General features: G+C 35.5%; 1 protein-coding gene across 1 annotated transcript; it reads left to right on the plus strand.

The window, feature by feature from the left end:
• On the plus strand, window positions 51-18,285 carry LOC18592914 (SCY1-like protein 2). The gene is made up of 14 exons (XM_007019859.2): window positions 51-755; window positions 7,488-7,592; window positions 7,958-8,068; window positions 8,761-8,943; window positions 9,652-9,778; window positions 10,427-10,488; window positions 10,610-10,696; window positions 11,093-11,179; window positions 12,615-12,728; window positions 14,201-14,329; window positions 15,689-15,751; window positions 16,322-16,483; window positions 16,591-16,709; window positions 16,905-18,285. The coding sequence occupies exons 1-14, from the start codon at window positions 264-266 to the stop codon at window positions 17,869-17,871; spliced, it is 2,808 nt and encodes a 935-aa protein (XP_007019921.2). The 5' UTR covers window positions 51-263; the 3' UTR covers window positions 17,872-18,285.

Here is a 21,920-nt window from a genome sequence, read left to right on the forward strand (position 1 = left end):
TCTACAAAATTAAAAAAAAAAAACCTAACCAACGAGAAAGAGCGAATTAAATGAAGACAAAAATCAATGAAAATTGAGAGAGAGAGAGAGGTGGAAAGCGAGGAATAGGTTGTGATCCCACGGAAGAAAGAGTCCAATTCTTCCACCTCCCCTCCTCCTTCTCCCTAATTTCAATTCGTTCTTCTATTCATTGACCAATTTTATATTAAATATTTTCATTCGTTTTGTTCCTTCTTTCTGCATATCGCAAGCAGATACCAAAAATGTCGATCAACATGAAAACCCTAACCCAAGCCTTGGCCAAAACCGCAGCGGTCATCGAGAAAACCGTACAAACAACCGTGCAGGAGGTTACCGGACCCAAAGCTCTCCAGGACTACGAGCTCCTTGATCAGATCGGCTCAGCCGGGCCAGGGCTTGCCTGGAAGTTGTACTCGGCCAAGGCGCGTGACGGAACGCGTCCCCAACAGTATCCCACGGTGTGCGTGTGGGTGCTGGATAAGAAGGTGCTGTCCGAGGCACGCGCGCGTGCGGGGCTCTCCAAGGTGGCAGAAGATTCGTTCTTTGATTTGATACGAGCGGATGCAGGGAGGCTGGTTAGGCTGAGGCATCCGGGAGTGGTTCACGTGGTCCAGGCTTTGGATGAGAATAAGAATGCGATGGCGATGGTTACCGAGCCGTTGTTTGCGTCGGTGGCTAATGCGCTCGGGAATGTCGAGAATGTTGCCAATGTCCCTAAGGACCTCAAAGGGATGGTACGTGCTCCACTATCTTTTTCTTGATGGAATTTGAATTGCTTCAGTTTCCATGGTTTTTTTTTTTTGGTAATTTTTTTTAGTGAATTTGCTTTTGAATTACGCCAATGCTTGGTATCAATGATTGAACCTTAAATGCTTCTAGGTGATCCAAATGTGTGAATCTATATATGCAAACCAATTTGTGTACTACTAGGTAATACTGTGAATGGTTATTTCAGTGATGTAGTTCTTTAGGATCAGTTTGGTACATGATGGTGGAATTAGAGTGGCTTTATCCAATTCAGTAGATTTACTTTAAGTGGTGAATGATGATTTCTACATAATTTACTACATATATATTTGGAAGTGGTCGATATGCTGAATACAAATTTGGGTACATAGATAATTTAGCAATGTTGGGTGTTTTGCTTAGCAAAAAAGAATTTGGAATGTATGATTTCTTTTGTTTTATATCAACAGAGTTTTGGAAGTATCTGAGTTTTAAGAAGAACAATTGCTAAAATGGAAGAATTTTCAGTTTGGACTAGGAGTGAATATCTTCAGTTGCAAGTTTTGAAGTGGGTTGTGGTTGGTGGTCAAACACAGTCCAATTTGAGTTTATTACTGTATTTAGAAGCAAAATGTGTCTGGCAGTGAGGAAACAGGCTGCTGAAAAATTCCCTGCCTGTTTGTAGAATAGTAGGGTTTAATTGAAAATTTGGGGGTTCTCAGGGAGGAATCAATTAGAAAATATGTGCAATGTTTAGAGGGTCTTAAGGGGATAAGAAAAGTAGATTCGATAGAATTTCAGAAGAGAAGAAGAAACTACACTGAGAGATGTGTTTATAGTCCTTACTAAGAGGAAATATCCAAAAATATGTATTTAAGTTCGTCAAAAACATATCAATAATTTATGTCATCATAGAACTCTATTAAATCTGCAATTACAAGATAGAGATAGGGAAGGCTTACTAATTATAGATTGAATTAGGGGATAAAATCTTTAAGTTTTAGCAATCATAACCTAACTTTAGGGAAAAGGTTAAATCATTGGATTGGGATATAATGAGTGTCTGTTCAGCAAAACAGAAATTCACCAATACTTATAGCTGCTATAAACTGGTTAAACTAGTGAAGAATTGAATCAATGATCTAAAAAACTATTAATAAGATTTTGTCCGTGGACCATGACTTCTTTGTTGCAGACCCATAATTGTTGCCCCACGATCATTCAAGAAAAAAAAAAAAAACCTAATTGTAGCCCTTGGCTTTCAAAGAGGAATATTAAAAAGAATTTTTTATGAAAGCGAAAGGAAAGAAAATGAATAATCAATTTGTTATAGGAAAAACTCAAAAAACTGAAATGTACTTTTGTGGAAATCAAGAACAAAAAGCTCAAGCGAAAGTTATTAGCAGTTGTAATAATTTAGATAAAGCTCGTTTCCTCAAGCTACCTGCATTAATGCTTGCTTCTTGATAGAATTTATGGAAAAATTAACTTTAGTGATTTTGTTCACAGATATATCTAGAGGGACAATGCCTTTTGTAATTAAGATGGAAATGTTTACTTGTGAAATTATTTGAGTTTTTGATGATTTTAATCTTGAGTAAAGGTGTAGATTGGTTTAAAACTTAGTCTTACTCTTAGCCTTTAAATGCCAAGTTATTCTTGAAAAATTATTTTTTTTCTATTGTTTGGATAACATTGTAGAACATATTTTTTGTTGTTTGGATGACATTATTGAAAATATTTTCTGATTTAGAAATTAGTATTATTTTAGTATTTTTTTGACAATAATAATTCCAAAATCATGTACAAGTTAATATAGTATTTGAAAAAACCCATCCAAAATCTGAAAACTAGCCACAACTCAAAACCTATAAAAGAAAACGAAAAAAAAAGCTAGTGGACTTGTCTTTATCCCAACTTCAAGCTTTATTCTTCACATCTCCAAGATTATGAAATACAAACAATATCAATCAACTTGAATATAGGGAAGTTGGAAATGAAATAATGAATGTGAATAGAGGTTGTTTCTTTATTCTTTTGATGGCTGCATAAAATTAGAATGAAGAAAAGATTAATAAATAAATAAACACAAAACAATCTGAAACTATATAAGCCAAAAATGATGTGTGCCCTGAGTAGGATTATTTCTTAATCATTGTCTGAAAATAATGAGCAAAGTTGCATAGGTAAGATTTACTTCAAAATTTTTATCATTAGTTCATCAAGTGCTGTGGTAAATGGTTTTTGCCTATTGTCCATTCCTTGTTTATCTTTTGGGTCGATGGGTCTCCACCGATAGGTCTATCGACAGCAGAGCTTCAACTGCTGCAACTTGTTGGTCTTTGATGGAAGGCTATTGTTGGTGATGGAATGGGAAGACGGAGATTTGCTGGTAGAGGAGGTTTAAAGATGGAAAGGGACACCATGAAGGAGAGAAGGAGATTGTGGAGGTTTAGTTGGAATTGTGGCCTGTGGGGATTACCAGAGGTTTTGCTGGTGGTCACCGTTGATTGGTTGCTACATTTGGATGGTTTGGCTGTTGGGCTGCAAAGAGGAAGGGTTTGGGTAGGTGTTGATGGGTTGGGGGCTTTGAGGAAATTGCTAAAAAATATTTTTTTTAGGAAAAATGTTCATTTCAAAAACTAATGAATCTCTATATCATTTCGATCAAAACTTTCAAAGATCAAAATATTTTACCCAAAAAATAAAGCTCCTTGCCAAGGATACATGATATAGCCGAAAGGTTTAGGGCAATTAGAACTCAACAATTAGGGCTAGAATAGGGTTGATTGTGTTGGAACAATAAAAAGATAATTGGGTTTTCAAAAAAACCTCTTGAATAAATATTCAAAATAACAAAAGATGATAATAATCTTTTACTTAAGGTACCTATTTATAATAGTTAAGATAAATCCTAATCAAATAGTAATTCTAATCCTAAATAAAGACTTAAAGTACTAAAATTCTAATAAAGATAGGAAAAAGAATCTCAAACTAAACAAAATAAAGAAAATAAAATCATAAGCTAACGAAAATACTAAATAAAATAAAATTCTTGATGCGCCTGCATCAGTCCCCTCGGGTTAGAAAAACTCGGCTCCGACGAGTTGGCCTTAATACACTCCTCATAGGTGGCGGGATTTACTTGTTTCAATTCCTTTTCATTACCACCTTCAGCTCCAAAATTTTCAACAGATAAATACCCAGTGATTTTGCTGATCTTGCTGTTTGTAGGGCTTGAAGTTGCTGATTTCTTAATCTCTTCTTTAAGTGGATATAAAGTATACCACTTGTTATCCTTGTAGAAGGAATAAGTATTTGGCTTCGTCTTGTGGTCCATATCGTGATCATACAACCACGGTCTACCAACAAGAATATGACCAACATCCATTGGCACAACATCACATAGGGTCTCATCATCCAAGTTGTCTCTCATAGTGAATTTCACCAAACATTGAGTATTTACCGGTATTTCGTGTCCCTTTTTTATCCATCTAATCTTGTAAGGATGAGGATGTTTGCTTGTAAGAAGCTTCAATTTGTCTATTGCTTCTTTTGAAATAATATTTTGCACGCTTCCTCCATCAATAACGAGATCACACACTTTACCTTCACAAACATGTGTGCGAAAAATATTTCGCCTCCTCCAATCTTTTTCTTCCTCATTGATTGTTGTAGTCATCACTCTTTGTACCATCAAGGACTCACCTTGTACAGGGTACACATCAATTTCCTTTATTTCCTCATCATATTTATCATAAATGGGTTCTAATTTTTCTTTAAATTTTACTAAGTTTACCCTTCTTTGTGGGCAAGCAAAAGAAATGTGATCTTTCTCCCCACAAATAAAACATCGAATATGAGAATTATTGCCTCCTTTATTTGTAGAAGAACTAGAACTGTTTTGTCTACCATAAGGCATTATACTCTTGCCTTTATCGTTCTTTTCAACATTGGTTGCACCCCCATTAGTTTTATTGGTTGTGGTAGCCTCTTGATAATTTTGTTGGGATGTTTGGTAACCTTGTCTTGCTCCAAAATCGTTTTGCCAATCGGTGCCATATAAAGCCTTTCTAGCACCGTAGCGTGAAACCTTTCTTTCTGCTGATAAAGCATATTGACGAGCATCTTCAATGTTGTACAAACGAACTACTCCCATCTCGTTTAATAGAATGATTTAAACCAGCAAGATAACGAGAAGTAATTTGTTTGTTACTCTCAGCTAACCCAACCCGAATTGATAGGTTATTGAACTCCGATGTATACTCCTCAACGGTCATGTTATTTTGCCTCTAACAATGAAACTTTTAATATAATTCCATAGTATAATCAGCAGGTAAAAATTGCTTTTGTAATTTGCTTTTCATGTGCTCCCAAGTGTTGATTTTAAGCTTACCTTGTCGTGCACGTTGCTCTTCAACTCTCTTCCACCATTGAAGTGCAGTACCTTTTAATTTCAACTTCACAAATAATACTTTTCGATTTTTTGCCATAAGTTTTCATTCAAAGTAATTTTCCAAACTAGCTTCCCAATCCAAATATTCCTCCGCATGAAATTTCCCATGAAAATCAATTACGTCAATCCTGATTCCTCCACCGTTTAAATCAAGAGCATGTAATAACTGGCCCTCCAATCCAACTCTTGCCGCTTGATTTGCGGGTCCATCTTCATGGAAGGGGTTCTCGTTCTCAAATTCATCATCATCCTCGAGATTGTGAATCTCAAGGGGGTTGTGGTCACCTTCCGGATTCTCCATTCGGGCTTCCACTGGTTCCTGACGCTGCAAGGCTTGCGCAGCCCGGGTCAAGTCATCAATCATTCTCCGCATCTCTGCCAACTCAGCTTGTTGGGGCTGATTGCCTCTATCTCGACCTCTGCCTCGACCTACCATAGTCTCCTAGCGCAAATCCTAACAGGATAGTAAGATCGTTTGCTTTGATACCACTTGATGTAGCCGGAAAAGGTTTAGGGCAATTAGAACTCAACAATAAGGCTAGAATAGGACTGATTGTGTTGGAACAATAGAAAGATAATTGGGTTTTCAAAGAAACCTCTTAAATAAATATTCAAAATAATAAAAGATGATAATAATTTTTTACGTAAGATACCTATTTATAATAGTTAAGATAAATCCTAATCAAATAGTAATTCTAATCCTAAATAAAGACTTAAAGTACTAAAATTCTAATAAAGATAGGAAAAAGAATCTCAAACTAAACAAAATACTAAACCCTAAATCCTAAGCTAACGAAAATACTTAATAAAATAAAATTCTTGATGCGCCTGCATCAATACAGCCCATACACAAAGCTTGTCTTTTGCTTTTAGAGAAGGAAGAAAATTTCCTTTTTCTTTTTGAGGGTTTTTTCTACTGACTCGAAGTCCATTTCTGTTCACCAACTTATTTTCTGATTCCTGAACGTCAGAAAATGCAGAAACGAACTTCTGAAAGTCAACTTCCAGTGAAACAAACAGAGCCATTACTTTGAAGTTCAGCTTGGGTTTTCACCATCCTAAAAAAAATGGAGTTTGGGATGTATTTTATATGTCCAAAAATTTGACTTCCATTTGGTCTCTACCTTAATCCACGTGTTGGAAAGTTTGGGGGTGAAGAAATTAGCGTGAATGGGTGGAAAGATGACTAGAGTGAGGTTGAGCAGTAAAAAAATATTAGTTTACCTTTTTCTCAAAGTGGAGAGAATAGAAGGGTAAGTTGTAAGTTTATGGGCTACAACTACTATAATCCATCTTGACATTATTATTAAAATACAGTTTAATGATTTAAAGGGAATGACAAGAAGAAAATATTAAAGTGGAATACTTTCAAATCCTTTTGATTTTGGGGGACTCTAAAAAGTGACATTTTGAGGGGTTTAATTTTACTGTCAAACCATATTCCCTCCCTTTTAAGGAAAATTTCCAAATAGGATAAGGGTTTAAATTTTACTCCCTTTCACTTTTATCCTTTATTTTGCCTATATATGAAAACATTGCAATAACATTGAGTTAATGCTAGTTTGGAAACTTTTGTTTCATTGGTCAAATATAACATTAATGGAAAATCCCATGGTGGAATTACATGTGCCACTATTTCATTTGGCAAATATAAAATAAACTAATGTAAAAGAATCTATCTTGATTGGCCATATTTTGGAATAACAGCTTTAAAATAAATTTAAATTTACTTTTTATTTAACACAATCTGAAAGCCAGCAACTTAGCGCAATCAATCGTGCTGCAAATTCTCAGACGAGCCAGCCAGATCTCCAAGGAAAAGCCTAACCTAAGCTCACTGCATTCCTTGGCCAGAGCTTTCTGTCTAGCCTCTGTCCCCATTCGAGCCACTCTTTTCCTTGGTGAGGACATGAGAGTATATGTATGAAGGCATGTTTGCTTTTAGTTTTTCTTAATTTCCCTGTATTAGAGTTTAGATATTCACTTGCAAACTCTTTTTAATTGTATTCCTGCATTAGATTTTAGATATACTTTCATTATAATTTGAACATGCCCTCATACACATTGCGTTATTGCCAGGTTGGAAAATTGACCCATTTTTTTTTCTTTTCAACATTAGATATGCATGTGTCTTATATATGACATGTCTTTATATAAGATGAAAAAGCTGTTCTTGAAGATTTCATAGCGTATGATGACTGCTTTTATTATATGCCACCATGTTATGTCCTCATTATCATACCCTTTATAATTATAGCAAACTTAATGCTTTTTTGCTTTGCAGGAAATGGGTTTGTTGGAGGTGAAGCATGGTTTACTTCAGATTGCAGAATCCTTGGATTTTCTTCATAACAATGCACGTCTTATTCATCGGGCTATATCACCTGAGGTTACTTCTTTACCTTTTTCTGTTTAATTTTTTTCCTGATTTCTACTAACAGGACCACTGATAATGCTTTGAAATCTTTGTTTCCCTTTTCTGCATAATTATTTTGATGTGCTGTTATAAAGAACTAGTGACAGTTTAGTGGCTGTCCTTTGTAGTGTTTTATCCTCTTCTTCCTTATGATTTTTCAAAATTTTTTCCCTTTTGATTCTTTGTAGGTTTTAGGCCTGGCTTTGTTGTTTACCTTTTTCCATTTTACTCGATTGTTGAAAAGAGATTATGATGTGCCTTTTAAGACTACAGGATAGAACGTTGTGGGTAGGGAACTGCCATATATGTGTGTCTAACGACTGAGTTGTACCTTGCAGAATATTTTGATTACTTCAAGTGGAGCTTGGAAGCTCGGTGGATTTGGTTTTGCAATCTCAACAGATCAGGCCTCTAATGATTTAGCTAATGTGCAGGCCTTTCACTATGCTGTAAGTTAAACTTTTGAAATTTTAAGGGCTTAGCAGCAAGTGGTAAGCCTGGATGGAGTCTCTGAATATCCTAGGTTCAAGCTACAATACTCCTTGTAAACCCCACCACCACCCCCCCTCTCGCCGCCCCCCCAACCCCCANCCACCCCGCCGCCCCCCCCCCCCCCCCCCCCCACAAAAAAAAAAAAAAGAAAAAGAAAGCGATAATGACTGAAATGGAAATATAAAACAAGTGAAATAAAAACAAAGAAAAATCCATTTCCTCTACTAGTTCACTATATGATAATTTGCGTAATGTTATGCTGTCTTTGATTAGTTAGCCTTCGTAATATGGATATGCATGTTATGTGCATTTTTATGTTCTAATGTGATTTGCTATAGATGCAGTATATGGTTGTACACGATTATCTTACTTATTTCTTGCTGTTTGTGCATTTTGGAATGGCATTTTAACTCTATTCTTTAACCATTTTATTAGCCTCGGCATCAATGCTTCTTCTGTACATTTTAAGTAATATTCTTTCACGTCTCCAGGCTTTTTGCTTTCTTCTGTGTTTTATTTGTTTTTGAGTTGTTTGCTATATGGTGATTTCTCTTCGAATATGAGTATGCTACTTATGATGTTTTATCAAGCGTTCGGCATGGATGATCAATATTTAGCTATATATTCTGGTTTGGAATGGTCTGTGCAGGAATATGATATTGAAGATTCTGTCATGCCCCTTCAGCCCTCACTGAATTACACTGCACCTGAATTGGTTCGTAGTAAAGCATCTTCAACTGGATGTTCTTCTGATATTTTCAGTTTTGGTTGCCTTGCCTACCATTTAATTGCTCGAAAGCCTTTGTTCGACTGCCACAACAATGTCAAGATGGTACTTACTAATTTAAAATTTTATCCTTTTACCATTGCTCATAAATTGATCCAGTTTTTCTTATCTTTAAACATGAAAAACTGCTTTCCTTTTATAGTCTGTTGTAGTGATGCTTTGTCTCTAGCAAAATTCTGTCTGAGATAGTATTGGTGACGCCTCAAATATTGTTATTGCTGTTGAATTTTGGGAATTAAGAGCGTTGACATAAGTGTCCTGTCATTACCCAGCTTATTGTTTCAGTTCCTATACCAGGACACTTGGCCACAGGTATTGCTTTGCGGTGATGTTGGCAATGTTTCAAACAGGCATGTGTCAAAATGTAAAAGCTTTTTCCACTGAGAATGTTCTGCTGCAGTCCATTGTCCCTGCATGCATTTTAGTCAAGTGTGTGTCAAAGATTGTTTTAGGGACTTAGGAACTGAACAAGGTCAAATAAACATGCTGTCCATTGTCCCCTCATGCATATTAGTCAGGTGTGTGTCAAAGATTGTTAGAAACTGAACAAGGTCAAATAAACATGCTGTAGTTATGTCCCTTTGCAGCATACTAGACTTACCTACTGTATGTCATAATATGTTGTTTTTTTTTGTTTTGGGTGTAAAATAAATAAGAGTTAGTGTATCAACATATCTGAGCTTCACTGCTTTATACTCTTTTTAATTCTGTTTTAAAGTACTGGTGGTTGATTCTTTTGGTTGTTTCCTGCAGTATATGAATACATTGACGTACTTATCCAATGAAGCCTTCTCCTCCATCCCACCAGAATTAGTCCATGAGTTACAGAGGATGCTCTCTGCAAATGAATCTTTCAGGCCATCAGCACTGGATTTTACTGGTAAAAACGGGAGCCTTGTAGACCTTGTCATTTTTTTGGTATGTCCTCAGAAAAAAATAAGGAAAAAAGGAGAAGATTTTCCAATAATGGAGTTTGTTTCCTGTATGCGAGTTTATTTAGCATTAAAAAATTTGAAAAAGATGTTGTGGGTGCAATCACCCCTCTACTAAAGTTGTACTGCATGTTGAGTGAACATGGAGTTGTTGTGAGGAGCAATTAAACATGCATTTAAATTGCAGTTTATTTTAAAATATGAACTGCCTCTCAAAAGGCAGTGGCTCTGTTTTTGCTATCCTATTTAAGTTGTGGGGCATTTTAGATGTTACAACATAATTTTCGGTTGGATTTGTGATGTTTTTGCTGTTAATGAAAGGCTTGGTCCATTATTATCAAATATTCAATTGCTTCGTGATTTATGAGCTCTTCTTGTCTTAGATGGTCTTATGCTCTCTCTCTCTCTCTCTCTTTCTCTCGCTGGTATCTATTTTTGACACTAATAGCAGAGATGATTAACGTGGATTGTGTGTGGCTAAATCAGACCAAATGGCATGAAAACCCTGTCAGTTCACATTTATTACTGAACTGGCATTTAAATTCTACTTTTCAAATTATTTTATTGATTTTGAATTTTACGTATTGTATTTGCAGGTTCTCCATTTTTCCGGGATGATACTAGGTTGCGTGCTCTTCGCTTCCTCGACCACATGCTTGTATGCATTTCAATTTTTGCTTGTTTAGCATGTCACTAAATGCAGTCATCTATTTGTAATGTCCTTGAAATAAGTTCTGTGAAAATGCTAAATTTTGGGTGACAATTTTGTTTCCTTGCAGGAAAGAGATAACATGCAGAAGTCTGAGTTTTTAAAAGCTTTATCTGATATGTGGAAAGATTTTGACTCCCGTGTGTTGCGGTATAAGGTTTGAGCTTTTACTTGCCTATCTACTTGCTGTGTTCCTAAATTTTGCTTAGTGTGTAATAGAAATTTAATTTGGAAGTACCATTATAGTTACTAAACACAGGTATGTCTTGAAGGATTTTGAGATACTTATTGAAGAAATATTGGAAAACGTACTTTTTCTTGATTTTAAAAGTGTTTTTTCATGTGTATTCTCCTTTCCTCTTCCCAGTTTCTTTCTCTTTCATGGAATGATGTAGCTGATATTCTTCTAGATCATGAAGTATCGTCTCTATCCCATTCTTTTTTTGTTGCTATTTCTGGTATATCGAGCTCAATGAGGAGATCTTAGTGGTTCAGTTATATTATCAATTGCTTTTGGCAGACAAAACAAGTGAATAAGATCTTATACATGCAGGTACTTCCGCCACTTTGTGCAGAGCTAAGGAATTTGGTAATGCAGCCAATGATTCTGCCTATGGTTCTCACAATTGCAGAGTCACAGGTGGTTGTTTCTCTCTTAATCAGGTTTTGGAGTATCAACACAGTGCCTCTTTCATTATTTGCAATTGAAATTCCAAAATATTTGTTTGGAAATGGTGTTGGCCTTTGAAAAGTGTCTTCATGCTAACCTTTCTAGATTAGTTGTTAATCAAGGAATGTCTTTTGGTACTTTCAACATGCTAGATATTTTCACTCTAAATAGTGATTAACCATTTCCTTTTTAATCAAAGCTCTATTTCTGCGACTGACCACAATTATTTTAATGAGATATAATGTGTAGTCTTAGTTTTTATCTTTGCTGCTGTTCCTTGGTCAACAACTTTTTATTTTCCTTTAATTGGTTGTGCTACCTACTGAATACTTTCATACAGAACAAAATTCATTACTAAATAAGGTATTTTTAAATTGTCTAATCAACTAACAATGAATTAAAACTATGAAATATGACATGTATGATGTAAATGTATAAATGCTTAAATATATGTTATGGGTGTAAAGTTTTACTTTCTCTAATTCAAATTGAATGTCTACTTTACTATTTTAGGATGTTTCAAAATAATGTCTACTTTCCCAAAATGGAAAACACTTTTACAATATTACCCTTTACTGAAATACTAACTTTAGATGGACCCCTCTAACTTTTACAACTTTTAAGGTTAATAGTTGAAAAGTGGACACTCGATTTGGAATGAGGGAGTAGTATATATAATAAGTGTTGTAGTTTACATTTGAATAAGGTTTATTAAGGTTTGAAGCTTGAGCTATAAAGGAATACGAAAAAGCTCCTTTGTGCTCTATTTAGGTCCATGTCCCTGGTTCTGAGTAAAAGCAAGGTCTCTTTTAATAGTGTTTCTGTGTGTGATTTTAAAATTAACATATAGCAAAGATTTAACAAGTGCTCTGTGGATCCCACATCTCGCTCTTTTACAGACCAACTTATGCAGACACACAAAATTCCATTTAATAAAATGGCTAGGACTTGCTAAGTTCTTTAACTATATTTTAAATGAGATGAGATAATGGTAATTTCTTTCAATGTTGCCAAAAATCATCATACTATGACAGCTAGAGCCATTTGGATGATCTATTGTGCTGCTTGTAATTTCAATGAATTTAACATTTATATATCGAATGCCAAATATAATTCAACCGTAATGTTAAACCATGTTTAAATTTTCTCCCCAAAATTTGTTCTACATTTTGTTGACTTGCTGTCATGCACCTGTCCTTCACCTATTTGAACTTTCTTTGAGCTTTATCATTGGGTAATGTGGTGGAAGTTATTCTCTTAATTATTTTTTGTTCTCTGTTAACAAAATGTGAATAAAGTGGTAAGTCCACATGTAATATCGATTATCTGTTATGGTTCTAGCTAGTAAAATCATACTTTTCTATCTTGTTCGAGCAATGAACTGACTGCTTGAAATGTATTGTAGGATAAAACTGATTTTGAGTTAGTTACATTGCCAGCTCTTGTGCCTGTCCTGAGCACTGCTGCAGGAGAGACCTTGCTGTTGCTGGTCAAGCATGCAGAACTTATTATCAACAAGGTGACTAAAGTACTATGCTCAATGAAAGAATGCTCTAAATGGTCAAAATTTCCTTCTTTTTCTTTTAACATAATTAGAGGATGGAGTGGTCTAATTTTGTTTGTGATTATGGACAAGTTGCAATTTATATGATATGGATGCAAGTGATGAGGAAGTAGCTTTATCTGGTTTGGGACAGTATTCATATTGTACTTTAATGACTATTTTGGGTATGCCATTCTTTTTGAATTTCATGAAAGCCATTACAAAGATATGGGTTGCTGACTTTAGTTTTCTCCACTTGTTTTTTCTTGGATATCCCCTGCTCCCCAACCCCTCAGTCCCCTCAAACTCAGTGATCTAGCAGAGCATGGTGGTTAGGGTTTATTTTCTGATATGAAATTGTTAAGAAAAGATAGAAAATTGAATAAAGAAAAGAGAAAAGATTGCTAAGCATCACATCTAGGGTTTAGGAGTCAAATGGAAGGTTGACTGCAGAAGAAAATACAGAAGAAAGAAAAGATCATAAGCTTCAACAAAGTGTTCCTTAGGAGTCACACCTATGGTTGATTGCATCACAAATCATGATAGCAATAATTCTGGAAATTCTCTTATAATAATTTTATATCTCAATTGAAAGAATACATTGATTTATATAGATTCCTAGCACCCTTAATCCTAAAATAGATAGAACTTCTCTTCCAATTAGGACTTCAACTATACTCCAAATAGAAAACTAGGACTTAACTATACTCCAAATAGAAAACTAACAAACTTAACTTAAACGGAAACTAATAGGATAAGAAAAAACCCAAACTAAGATCCTATGCCCTAATATAAATGCAAAATACCAAATATAAGCCCAAAGCCCTAATACTTCAAAATTATAACATAGAACTAGTAAGTAACAAAATAAAATCTTAAGCAGTTTAATAAGTAAATTATCTTTGCATTCTGCTCATTGCCCCCATCCTCTTTTATTTTATTGGCTGTTTGTTTGAGCTTTATTTAGGCTACAAGTTCTTGTTGTCACTAATGTTTCAAGTACTAATAAATATTTGATATCATCATGAGGCATTCTTCCTTAATAATATCATTGTTTAAAATCTTCTGGTACTCTATAGAATAATATGATTCCATATCTGTCCTATCTATGTTCTTCAGATAAAAGGACCTATTGGTGCGTAATATGTGTACTTAGATTTCTGTGGGTAGTCATCTTTTTACCGCTACCAACTGGCTGGTCATTAAAATCTCAGGAAACATAGAGAAATTCACGTAAATGAAGAAGCTTGATATTATAATTGCTTTCAGACGTGCCATCCAATTTTATTGGGCTCATGCATTGCACTTCCACTATGTAGTAATTGCTGAAGAGGCTCCTTTACATAGTATGAAATGGCAATGTTGTGTCTCCCATTTTCTTCAGTGACTGGTTTTCATTATGAATCATGCTCCATTATTTAATTATAGTTATTCCATTTTTACTGTAGACAAGTCCGGAGCACCTAGTATCCCATGTCTTGCCCATGCTTGTTCGAGCTTATGATGACAATGATCCTCGTATACAAGAGGAAGTTTTGAAAAAATCTGTATTCCTTGCCAAGCAACTTGATGCGCAGGTGATTGCCATGCATTACTATTATTTTTTCATTTAAATGGGTTGTCATTTTCAGAATTTACCTTCTCTATATTTTGTTGCATGCAATAACACTTATCATAAATGGGCTGCGTAAGTGTTGGAAGAGAATCAGAAATGTTGCTTAATTCTTTTTGACTATTATTGGTTATTGGGTATTAGTAAAAGGGGAAAAATTCATTTGTACATTTTGATTGTTGAATGATGTAAGTTATCCCTAGAGTAGATACTAAGAGGAATATATGAATCTCACACTTAATCTCACCTTTTTGTTTTTGTTTTTTGGCTTTTAAAAGAAGATAAGGTGAATTCTTCTGCCATTAGATGGAAAGTATAAAATTATTAATCACACCTTTAGCTGCATTGTCTATGGATTTGAATTGAATCAAATGTGAAGTTGTCTTAAGGAATGATTGGTCAAGAGACCAAAACCTACAATTTTGACCCGAGTTTGGCATTTTTCTTGAGTAATTGTGCCCGTGTTTTTGTTAATTGCTCAACATTTGACCAACTTGTTCTCTTTCTTCTCATTGTTATGGGTGTGTGTTTTTCTTAGAAGCTTTCTATTCTTCCATGTTTTCTTTATCTTCATGACTAACTTAATGCTGTAAATATTGTTGGTTTGTGTCACAAAATCCTTCTTAAGCCATAGCCCATAGAGTGTAATAAAAATTCCAAGTATATCTAAGAACTTTATAGTGGTTTAACTTCTGTTCTTCAACTCATAAATTTACTTTTGATGGTTCATCTCAGGGGAAAATAAATTTACTCCATAGCATGAGTTTCTTCTCCATTTTGTCGTCTTACTGGAATAATAATGTATGCATAACCTATCATAAGTTATATTCAGTACCTTGAACTTCTTCATAGTGGACTTTAGCTTCCTTTTTTTTTTTTTTTTGTTTTCAAAATAATCTTTGAAAAGAGAAGCATGGTCTAAATTTATAGTTTTGAGTTCTCCCTTTTAGCTATTATATTCTTGCTGATATTTTTATATGATGAAGAGTACTAACAAGTAAAAATAGGTTATTTAAAATTATCTTTTATGCGTTACAGCTTGTGAAACAAGTTATTCTGCCTCATAGTGGATTTTGTTTGAGTATCTTTAAGCTCTTCAAAGTTCATTGCAGCTTTTTTATTTATTTAATTTCATGCTTTAAAATAGGAATTGTATAATGTGAAATATGGATTTGACAGTACGATATCATTTACCTTGTATGTTTCATCCATATGTTTTGAGTTCTTTTCCCTTTTTATTTTTGGTCGCTATTATATTCTTGATGATATTTTTTATGTTAAAGGTATTAACTTTATGTCTCAAATTATTTTTTATGCTCTTCAGCTTGTGAAGCAAGCCATTCTGCCTCGTGTTCATGGCTTAGCTCTTAAAACAACAGTTGCTGCGGTATGTATGCATTATTTTAGTTAGTTTGATATTGAATTATATAGTCATAAATGATGCATCTTTGTTAGTTATAATGATAAGACTAAACACTGCTTTGTCATATCACCCATTACAAAAATGCCGTCTGTGATAAATTAGTCTGCTTCATATACATTAGTTAGTGCTGCTTGAGGTAAACTTAAGGTTTCCTTGTGTATATTCCCAGCTAGTTCCTCAAAAGACGCTTGTGTCTCTAAGAAGAATATGAACTCAGGCCATTCGTAAAATTTCAGTGTATAAGGGAGAATCAGCATGTGAAATGTGTCTTCATTGTTGTTTCTAGGAAGACATCTAAATTCTAACTTCTTCTTTCTTGTGGTTTACTATAATTCAAAATGCTCATTGGAATTGGGTGAAGCAGCAGATGCATCTGTTTCTCAAAGTTGGTGTGGAATTCATGGCTTTTTGAAAAAGAAAAATTAAAGCAGTTTAAAGTGCCTTTTAAAAGAACATAGCTACTCTATTTATATTTCCATAGTTCTCTAAATATCATAGTTTCTTCTGAACCTATTAGTTGGTTTCTTTGAGCAGGTCAGAGTCAGTGCTTTGCTATGCTTAGGGGAATTCGTTCACACACTTGATAAACATGCTGTGCTGGATGTCTTGCAAACCATTCAACGTTGTACGGCTGTTGATCGTTCTGCTCCCACTCTTATGTGTACCCTAGGGGTTTCAAACTCAATCCTCAAGCAGGTAATGATGGACTTGTCTTTTAGTTGCTTAAGTTGCTTTTGATTGGTATGTTGGGAACTCTCGGTGACTGACAGCTCTTATCTGTCTTCCCCATTCATCTTGCTCAGTATGGAGTCGAATTCGTTGCAGAGCATGTCCTCCCTCTACTCACACCTCTTCTCACTGCCCAACAGTTGAATGTTCAGCAGTTTGCCAAATATATGCTCTTTGTCAAGGATATTCTCAGGTATAGTAGTTACTGCTGTGCCCCTTGAATTCCCTCAGAAACTATTTCTCTTTACATTTGCATGATTTCATGGCAAAAAATGAATATTGTTTTTTCTTCTTCTCTCATTTACTGAACAATAATAGTCAGTAGTACTATTATTATTTTACCACTTTTTTTGAAGATGTTGTGATTTCTAGTGTTGTTTTAACTCAGAAAGATAGAAGAAAATCGGGGGGTTACTTTAACTGATTCTGGAATCCGAGAGGTAAAACATGCTGCTACTGCTAATGGGCTTGAGTCTCAAGCCTTGAGCAAAGCAAGTGGAACTGTGGCTTCAGCAAAAAGCAGCCCAGCATGGGATGAGGACTGGGGTTCTACTACCAGAGGAGCTGCGACTGCCACTGCCCCTGCCCCTGCCAGTGCTTACCAGCCTTCAAACAACAACTTATCTACTCAGTCTGTTTTGGGTGATAAATCAATTCAATCGGCGCCCAGACAATCACAGTCTTCCATGATATCTACCGTATCTAGGCAGCAAACGTCTGTTTCTTGCCCTGCAGTTGACATTGAGTGGCCTCCACGTGCATCTTCAGGTGTTACTGTACAGTCAGGCAATGGTGAGAAGCAATTAAATGCTGGAATATCATCGCCTATAAATTTTGATGAATTAGATCCTTTTGCAAACTGGCCTCCACGGCCTAGTGCCGCCTCAAGTGGTCCTGGGGCCTTCAACAATGGCACTAGGGGGCCAGCCACGAACAATTATGGATCCAGTTCTATCACAAGTAACCCAAACAACTTGAGCTACCAAACGGACAACAGCGACAGTTGGGCCTTCAGCAACCAATACTCTGGGGAGCCACTAAGACCTAATCAAGGGAGTTCAACTTTGAATACAAGTATTTTGAACAGTGGGGGTCTCCAGAACTCTCTTGGATTCAAGAAACAGAACCAGGGGATTTCAGCCTCAGTGACTACTTCATACAATAATCATAAATCAACAGATCTTGGGTCTATATTTGGTTCTAGCAAGAATGAACAGGCTGCTCCAAAACTTGCACCACCCCCGTCAACTGCTGTGGGTAGAGGAAGAGGCCGAGGGAGGGGAGGAAGTTCAACCTCAAGGGCTAGCCATGCCAAACCAACACCCGAACAACCACCTCTTTTGGATTTACTGTGATAGGTGAGTATTGCTTTTATTAGAGCAACGCAAAAGATGAGATCTTGAAGGTGCCTTGAATAGAACGGCCATCTCCACGCTGTATAGAGCTTTGCCAGATTCTGCTAAAAGCTGTTGAGCCTGAAAGTAAATTTATTCATCTTGGGATGATAGTCATGTGGCCCTTGTGGAGATGGTTTTGTTTGTGATATTATAGCTTTGTTGTGGGCTTGTTTGTAGCTTTACTGTAATTGATCCATCAACAGGATACATGATTTTTTTATGTTAAAATTTTGTATTTACCTCTCTTAAAGTAGTGTTGTTTTCTTGACTATTTTTGTGATATCTGCAGCTGCATACTGTAATTCTTGAAACATGTCAGTGATTTGATGTGGAACTAATTAATAAAGGAAATTGAAATTTTTGAGTCCTTAATTTTGTTTTATCTTTGCTTAATAGTACTGTGCGTTTAAGGCATCATGATTCCCTCGCTTTTTGCAGCAGCTTTGGAATTAAGGAGATGTCGGTGTCTTACAATGTAATGTAATTGTAAGGAATACGATTACCAGAGGTCAAGGCGTGTTTGCAATAGCAGCTGACATAAGAGAATGTTTGATGTGATGTTTAAAGAGTAGGTGAATCTTTTATTTTCAAGGAAATTTCGCATCTAGAGACATAGGGAGAACAGCTAGTAGTAACTTTTAATCAGTTTATTCTTAATAAATTGTGTCAAAGGCATATAGATAATCTACTTTAATATTTATTTCAAGTGTTGTTAGCTAAAGTCAGTCTTTCAACAGAATTTGGATTTAGTGAAACACTAAAGAGAATTCAAGGTCATGGCTCATGAGAACCTCTGACGTAAGGCTTTCTCATGGTGGATTTAAGCATATAAGAAATCATAGCCATTAAAAATGGAGGTCTAACTTGGAACTTCTCCCATATTCGTGAAAAAGGCTTTCAAGACTTTGAGCAAAATCGAGAGAGCAACTGTGAAGAACCCTTTGAGCGTACTCATGAGCTAGATTTTAAGAGAGCGAGAGCAAGCGACAGGTGGGATTCCCATAGGGTGACGAGTAGAGGAAAGGATGGGGTTTTTAGGAGAAATGGGGTTGAAAGAGATGGTAGATTCGTAACTTTTGATATCTCCCGGTGGAGAAGAGGAGTCTTCACAGCCTTCGTCGATAATATCAATGGCAGGATTGGATGGAAACAACTGAAGGTCTTTTTTAATAAGTTTAGGATTGTCATTGACTGTTTCATCCCTAGACAATCAACAACAAAAGCCACAAAATTCGCTTTTATCCGTTATTGATCAGTGGAGGAGCTTAATAGAGCCATTTCGATGGGGCAGTTTGTTCGATTGGACGGGAGATTCCTTGTGGTCAAGGTGGCAAATAAACATAGGGGGGCAGCAATGGTGAAGGCTTCGATGTATGCCCGCACAAGAACGAAGCTAATAGCAGAGAGCCAAGGTTGTCTTTTAGGGATATGGTCTCGAAAGAAGGGATGGGGATTGAAGGTAGGAAAAGTCGTTAAGGGCCGAAAAACTACCCAAGGAGCGAAAATTGAAGGCATGAAGGTCAATATTATTGAAGAGGAGGTGGAGTGGTTCAGGCGAAGCACTTTGGGGAAGCTTAGATCGGCTATTAGTTACAAGTTAGTACAGAATGCACTGTATAGTGAGAGCGTCTTTACTAAGGTCCTGCTAGTAGGGGGCTTGAATGTGCTCGTGATTTTGATAATGCAGAGGACATGAAACTCGTGATCGAGCAACACATTGAAATCTTCAATGTGTGGTTTGAAGAAATCAAACCTTATGATTTGCATGTTGATGACAAGAAGTACATGGCCTATGTTAAAATTGAAGAATTACTGGTACATTTATGGAACCTGAGAATATTTGAAGCTATAGGGAATTGTTGAGGTTGATTCATCCAAATGGACTTAGCCACTAAGCACATGACTAGGCTCGACATGGCTACGCTTCAAGTTGAAGTCTCAAGTAGGAGGAAGATTCCTCTGTCACGACCCGGTACTCCCTTCGAGCTCGTGACAACCGCCGCGATGTCTCGATCGACATTCATTACCCGAAATGTCAACTGAAACCTCGCAAGACTCTTGCATCAATTTTACGTCTCTTTTGTGAGCAACAATTACTAAATATCATGCTTTAAGGAAATACAAACTATTTTTAAATAAAAAACAAATAAAAAATAATTTCTGCCACACAGGGGTATTTTGATTATTTTTCTTTGAAAATTTTGAAACTTGGTGAAAATACAATATACGATCGAAAAATATATATTTTTTATCTAAAAATAATTTTAGTAATCTAGATCATCCATTTAAAATGAATTTATGGCTAATGAAACTAAATAAAATATTAAATAAAATATTTCATTTTCTTATAAAACAATATTTATAGAATCTTGCATAAACAATTTTTGTAACATAAGAGCAAAATAAATTCATATATATAATAGCACACTAAACCAGGTATACAAAAATATTCTACAATGACATGTGGGCTCCCAAAATAACAAAAATAAACAGAACTGTAGACCTACGATTTCTAACGGTGCAAAACCAAAAGTAAACCTTGGACAAAATCGACTGTCTACAGACTGCTCTGAACCTGAAATGGGTGAAAAGAAGGGGGTGAGTTTTTATAAACCTAGTGAGTAAGCAAAGTTCATCTACAACATCTAAAACCGAGTAAATTGAGACAGTTAAATCATCCCATCACAATATGATTCATAACATTTAAAACTCATTTCAATTCATATAAAACAATTACATTTCATCGAAATAATCAACAAGGCTTATGATTCTCTTAAAAACTTGGCTTGTACCAAAACTCATACTCGGTGACACCTTGCCCCAAGCATCCAACCGAGTCCGCCAAGGATGTTAAAACGACATATACCCATAAAACATGTTTTTACTTTTAAAATATAGTCATTCTTTGGCGTTGGCTGAGTTTCATCCTCATGTGACGGTTCGACGTGAAGTGAACTCTAAACTTACCTTAGGAGATACCCTCCGCGCCTCTCCTACTAAGGTAAAATATAACAGGGTTTACCGTGCCCCTCTAATAGGCTAGTCCACGAAAACCCGCCCACTGCAGTAAGCTAATCAATTATCTCACCAAATTAATAAAAATTTCGACAGTATGACATGGCTAATATGATATTACCTAGCCTATAAAGTAAAACAAAACAGTTTATATAATCCACAAACCACAAATCCAGCCATTCATGCCATCACATTGTCATAAGCCATCAATTCAAACCGTATATATATATATATATATATATATATATAGATAACACAAGTATATAGTCTCCACTTACTCAATTTCCAAAATCGTCATTGAATTGCAAAACAATTTATAAATCTCATTCATTTAACCAACACTTTACTTATAAAACATAAAAATCTACTGTTTAAGTTCATTATTCTTCAAATTATAAAAACGAATATAAACTACTTTAGATAGTTAAGATGATTGTCTGATTACTCACAATAGCGGGAGTTTGAAGTACTCTTATTCTTGGTCCTCGAGTACGATATCTTTACCCTAATCAGAGGGCTCACCACCTATACATAATATACGACACGTAATTCAATATATATGTGCCAAACTGTTATAAAACTATTTCAGGCTTTATATGAATGCATGAAATTGAATGAGAATTGTTCGAATAATCACTTAAAGACGGTGTTCTATGTGGGTTCAATTATGATATGATTGAATTTGTATTCGACCTAACTCGAGCTATACACTGTTGAATTAACCAAAACATCCGATTCAACTTCAAATATATTCATTACACTTCCAATATTCCAAATACACCAAAGTACCTCAATGAGCTTGATTGTGACTTAATTCATCATAACCGAAATTCATTCCGATTCCGAACTAACGTGCTAATCAGTGTTAACATAGTCCAATAAATCCATCTACATCATTAGGAATCAAATCCAAGTCCATTTACTATGATTTTCTCATTATTGTTCAAGTCGTTTACTAAAGGAACTATACTTTTCGATAGCCGTTTTCGATA

The sequence above is a fragment of the Theobroma cacao genome, chromosome 8 (genome assembly GCF_000208745.1).
Source record: "Theobroma cacao cultivar B97-61/B2 chromosome 8, Criollo_cocoa_genome_V2, whole genome shotgun sequence".
Taxonomy (NCBI): Eukaryota; Viridiplantae; Streptophyta; class Magnoliopsida; order Malvales; family Malvaceae; genus Theobroma; species Theobroma cacao.

Bases quoted from the DNA above. Each gene is read 5' to 3' on its own strand.
- LOC18592914 (XM_007019859.2), top strand. From the start codon at position 264: ATGTCGATCAACATGAAAACCCTAACCCAAGCCTTGGCCAAAACCGCA. The intron at 9,779-10,426 runs GTAAAAACGGGA...TTGTATTTGCAG, and splicing joins ATCAGCACTGGATTTTACTG to GTTCTCCATTTTTCCGGGAT. The intron at 10,697-11,092 runs GTTTGAGCTTTT...TTATACATGCAG, and splicing joins CCCGTGTGTTGCGGTATAAG to GTACTTCCGCCACTTTGTGC.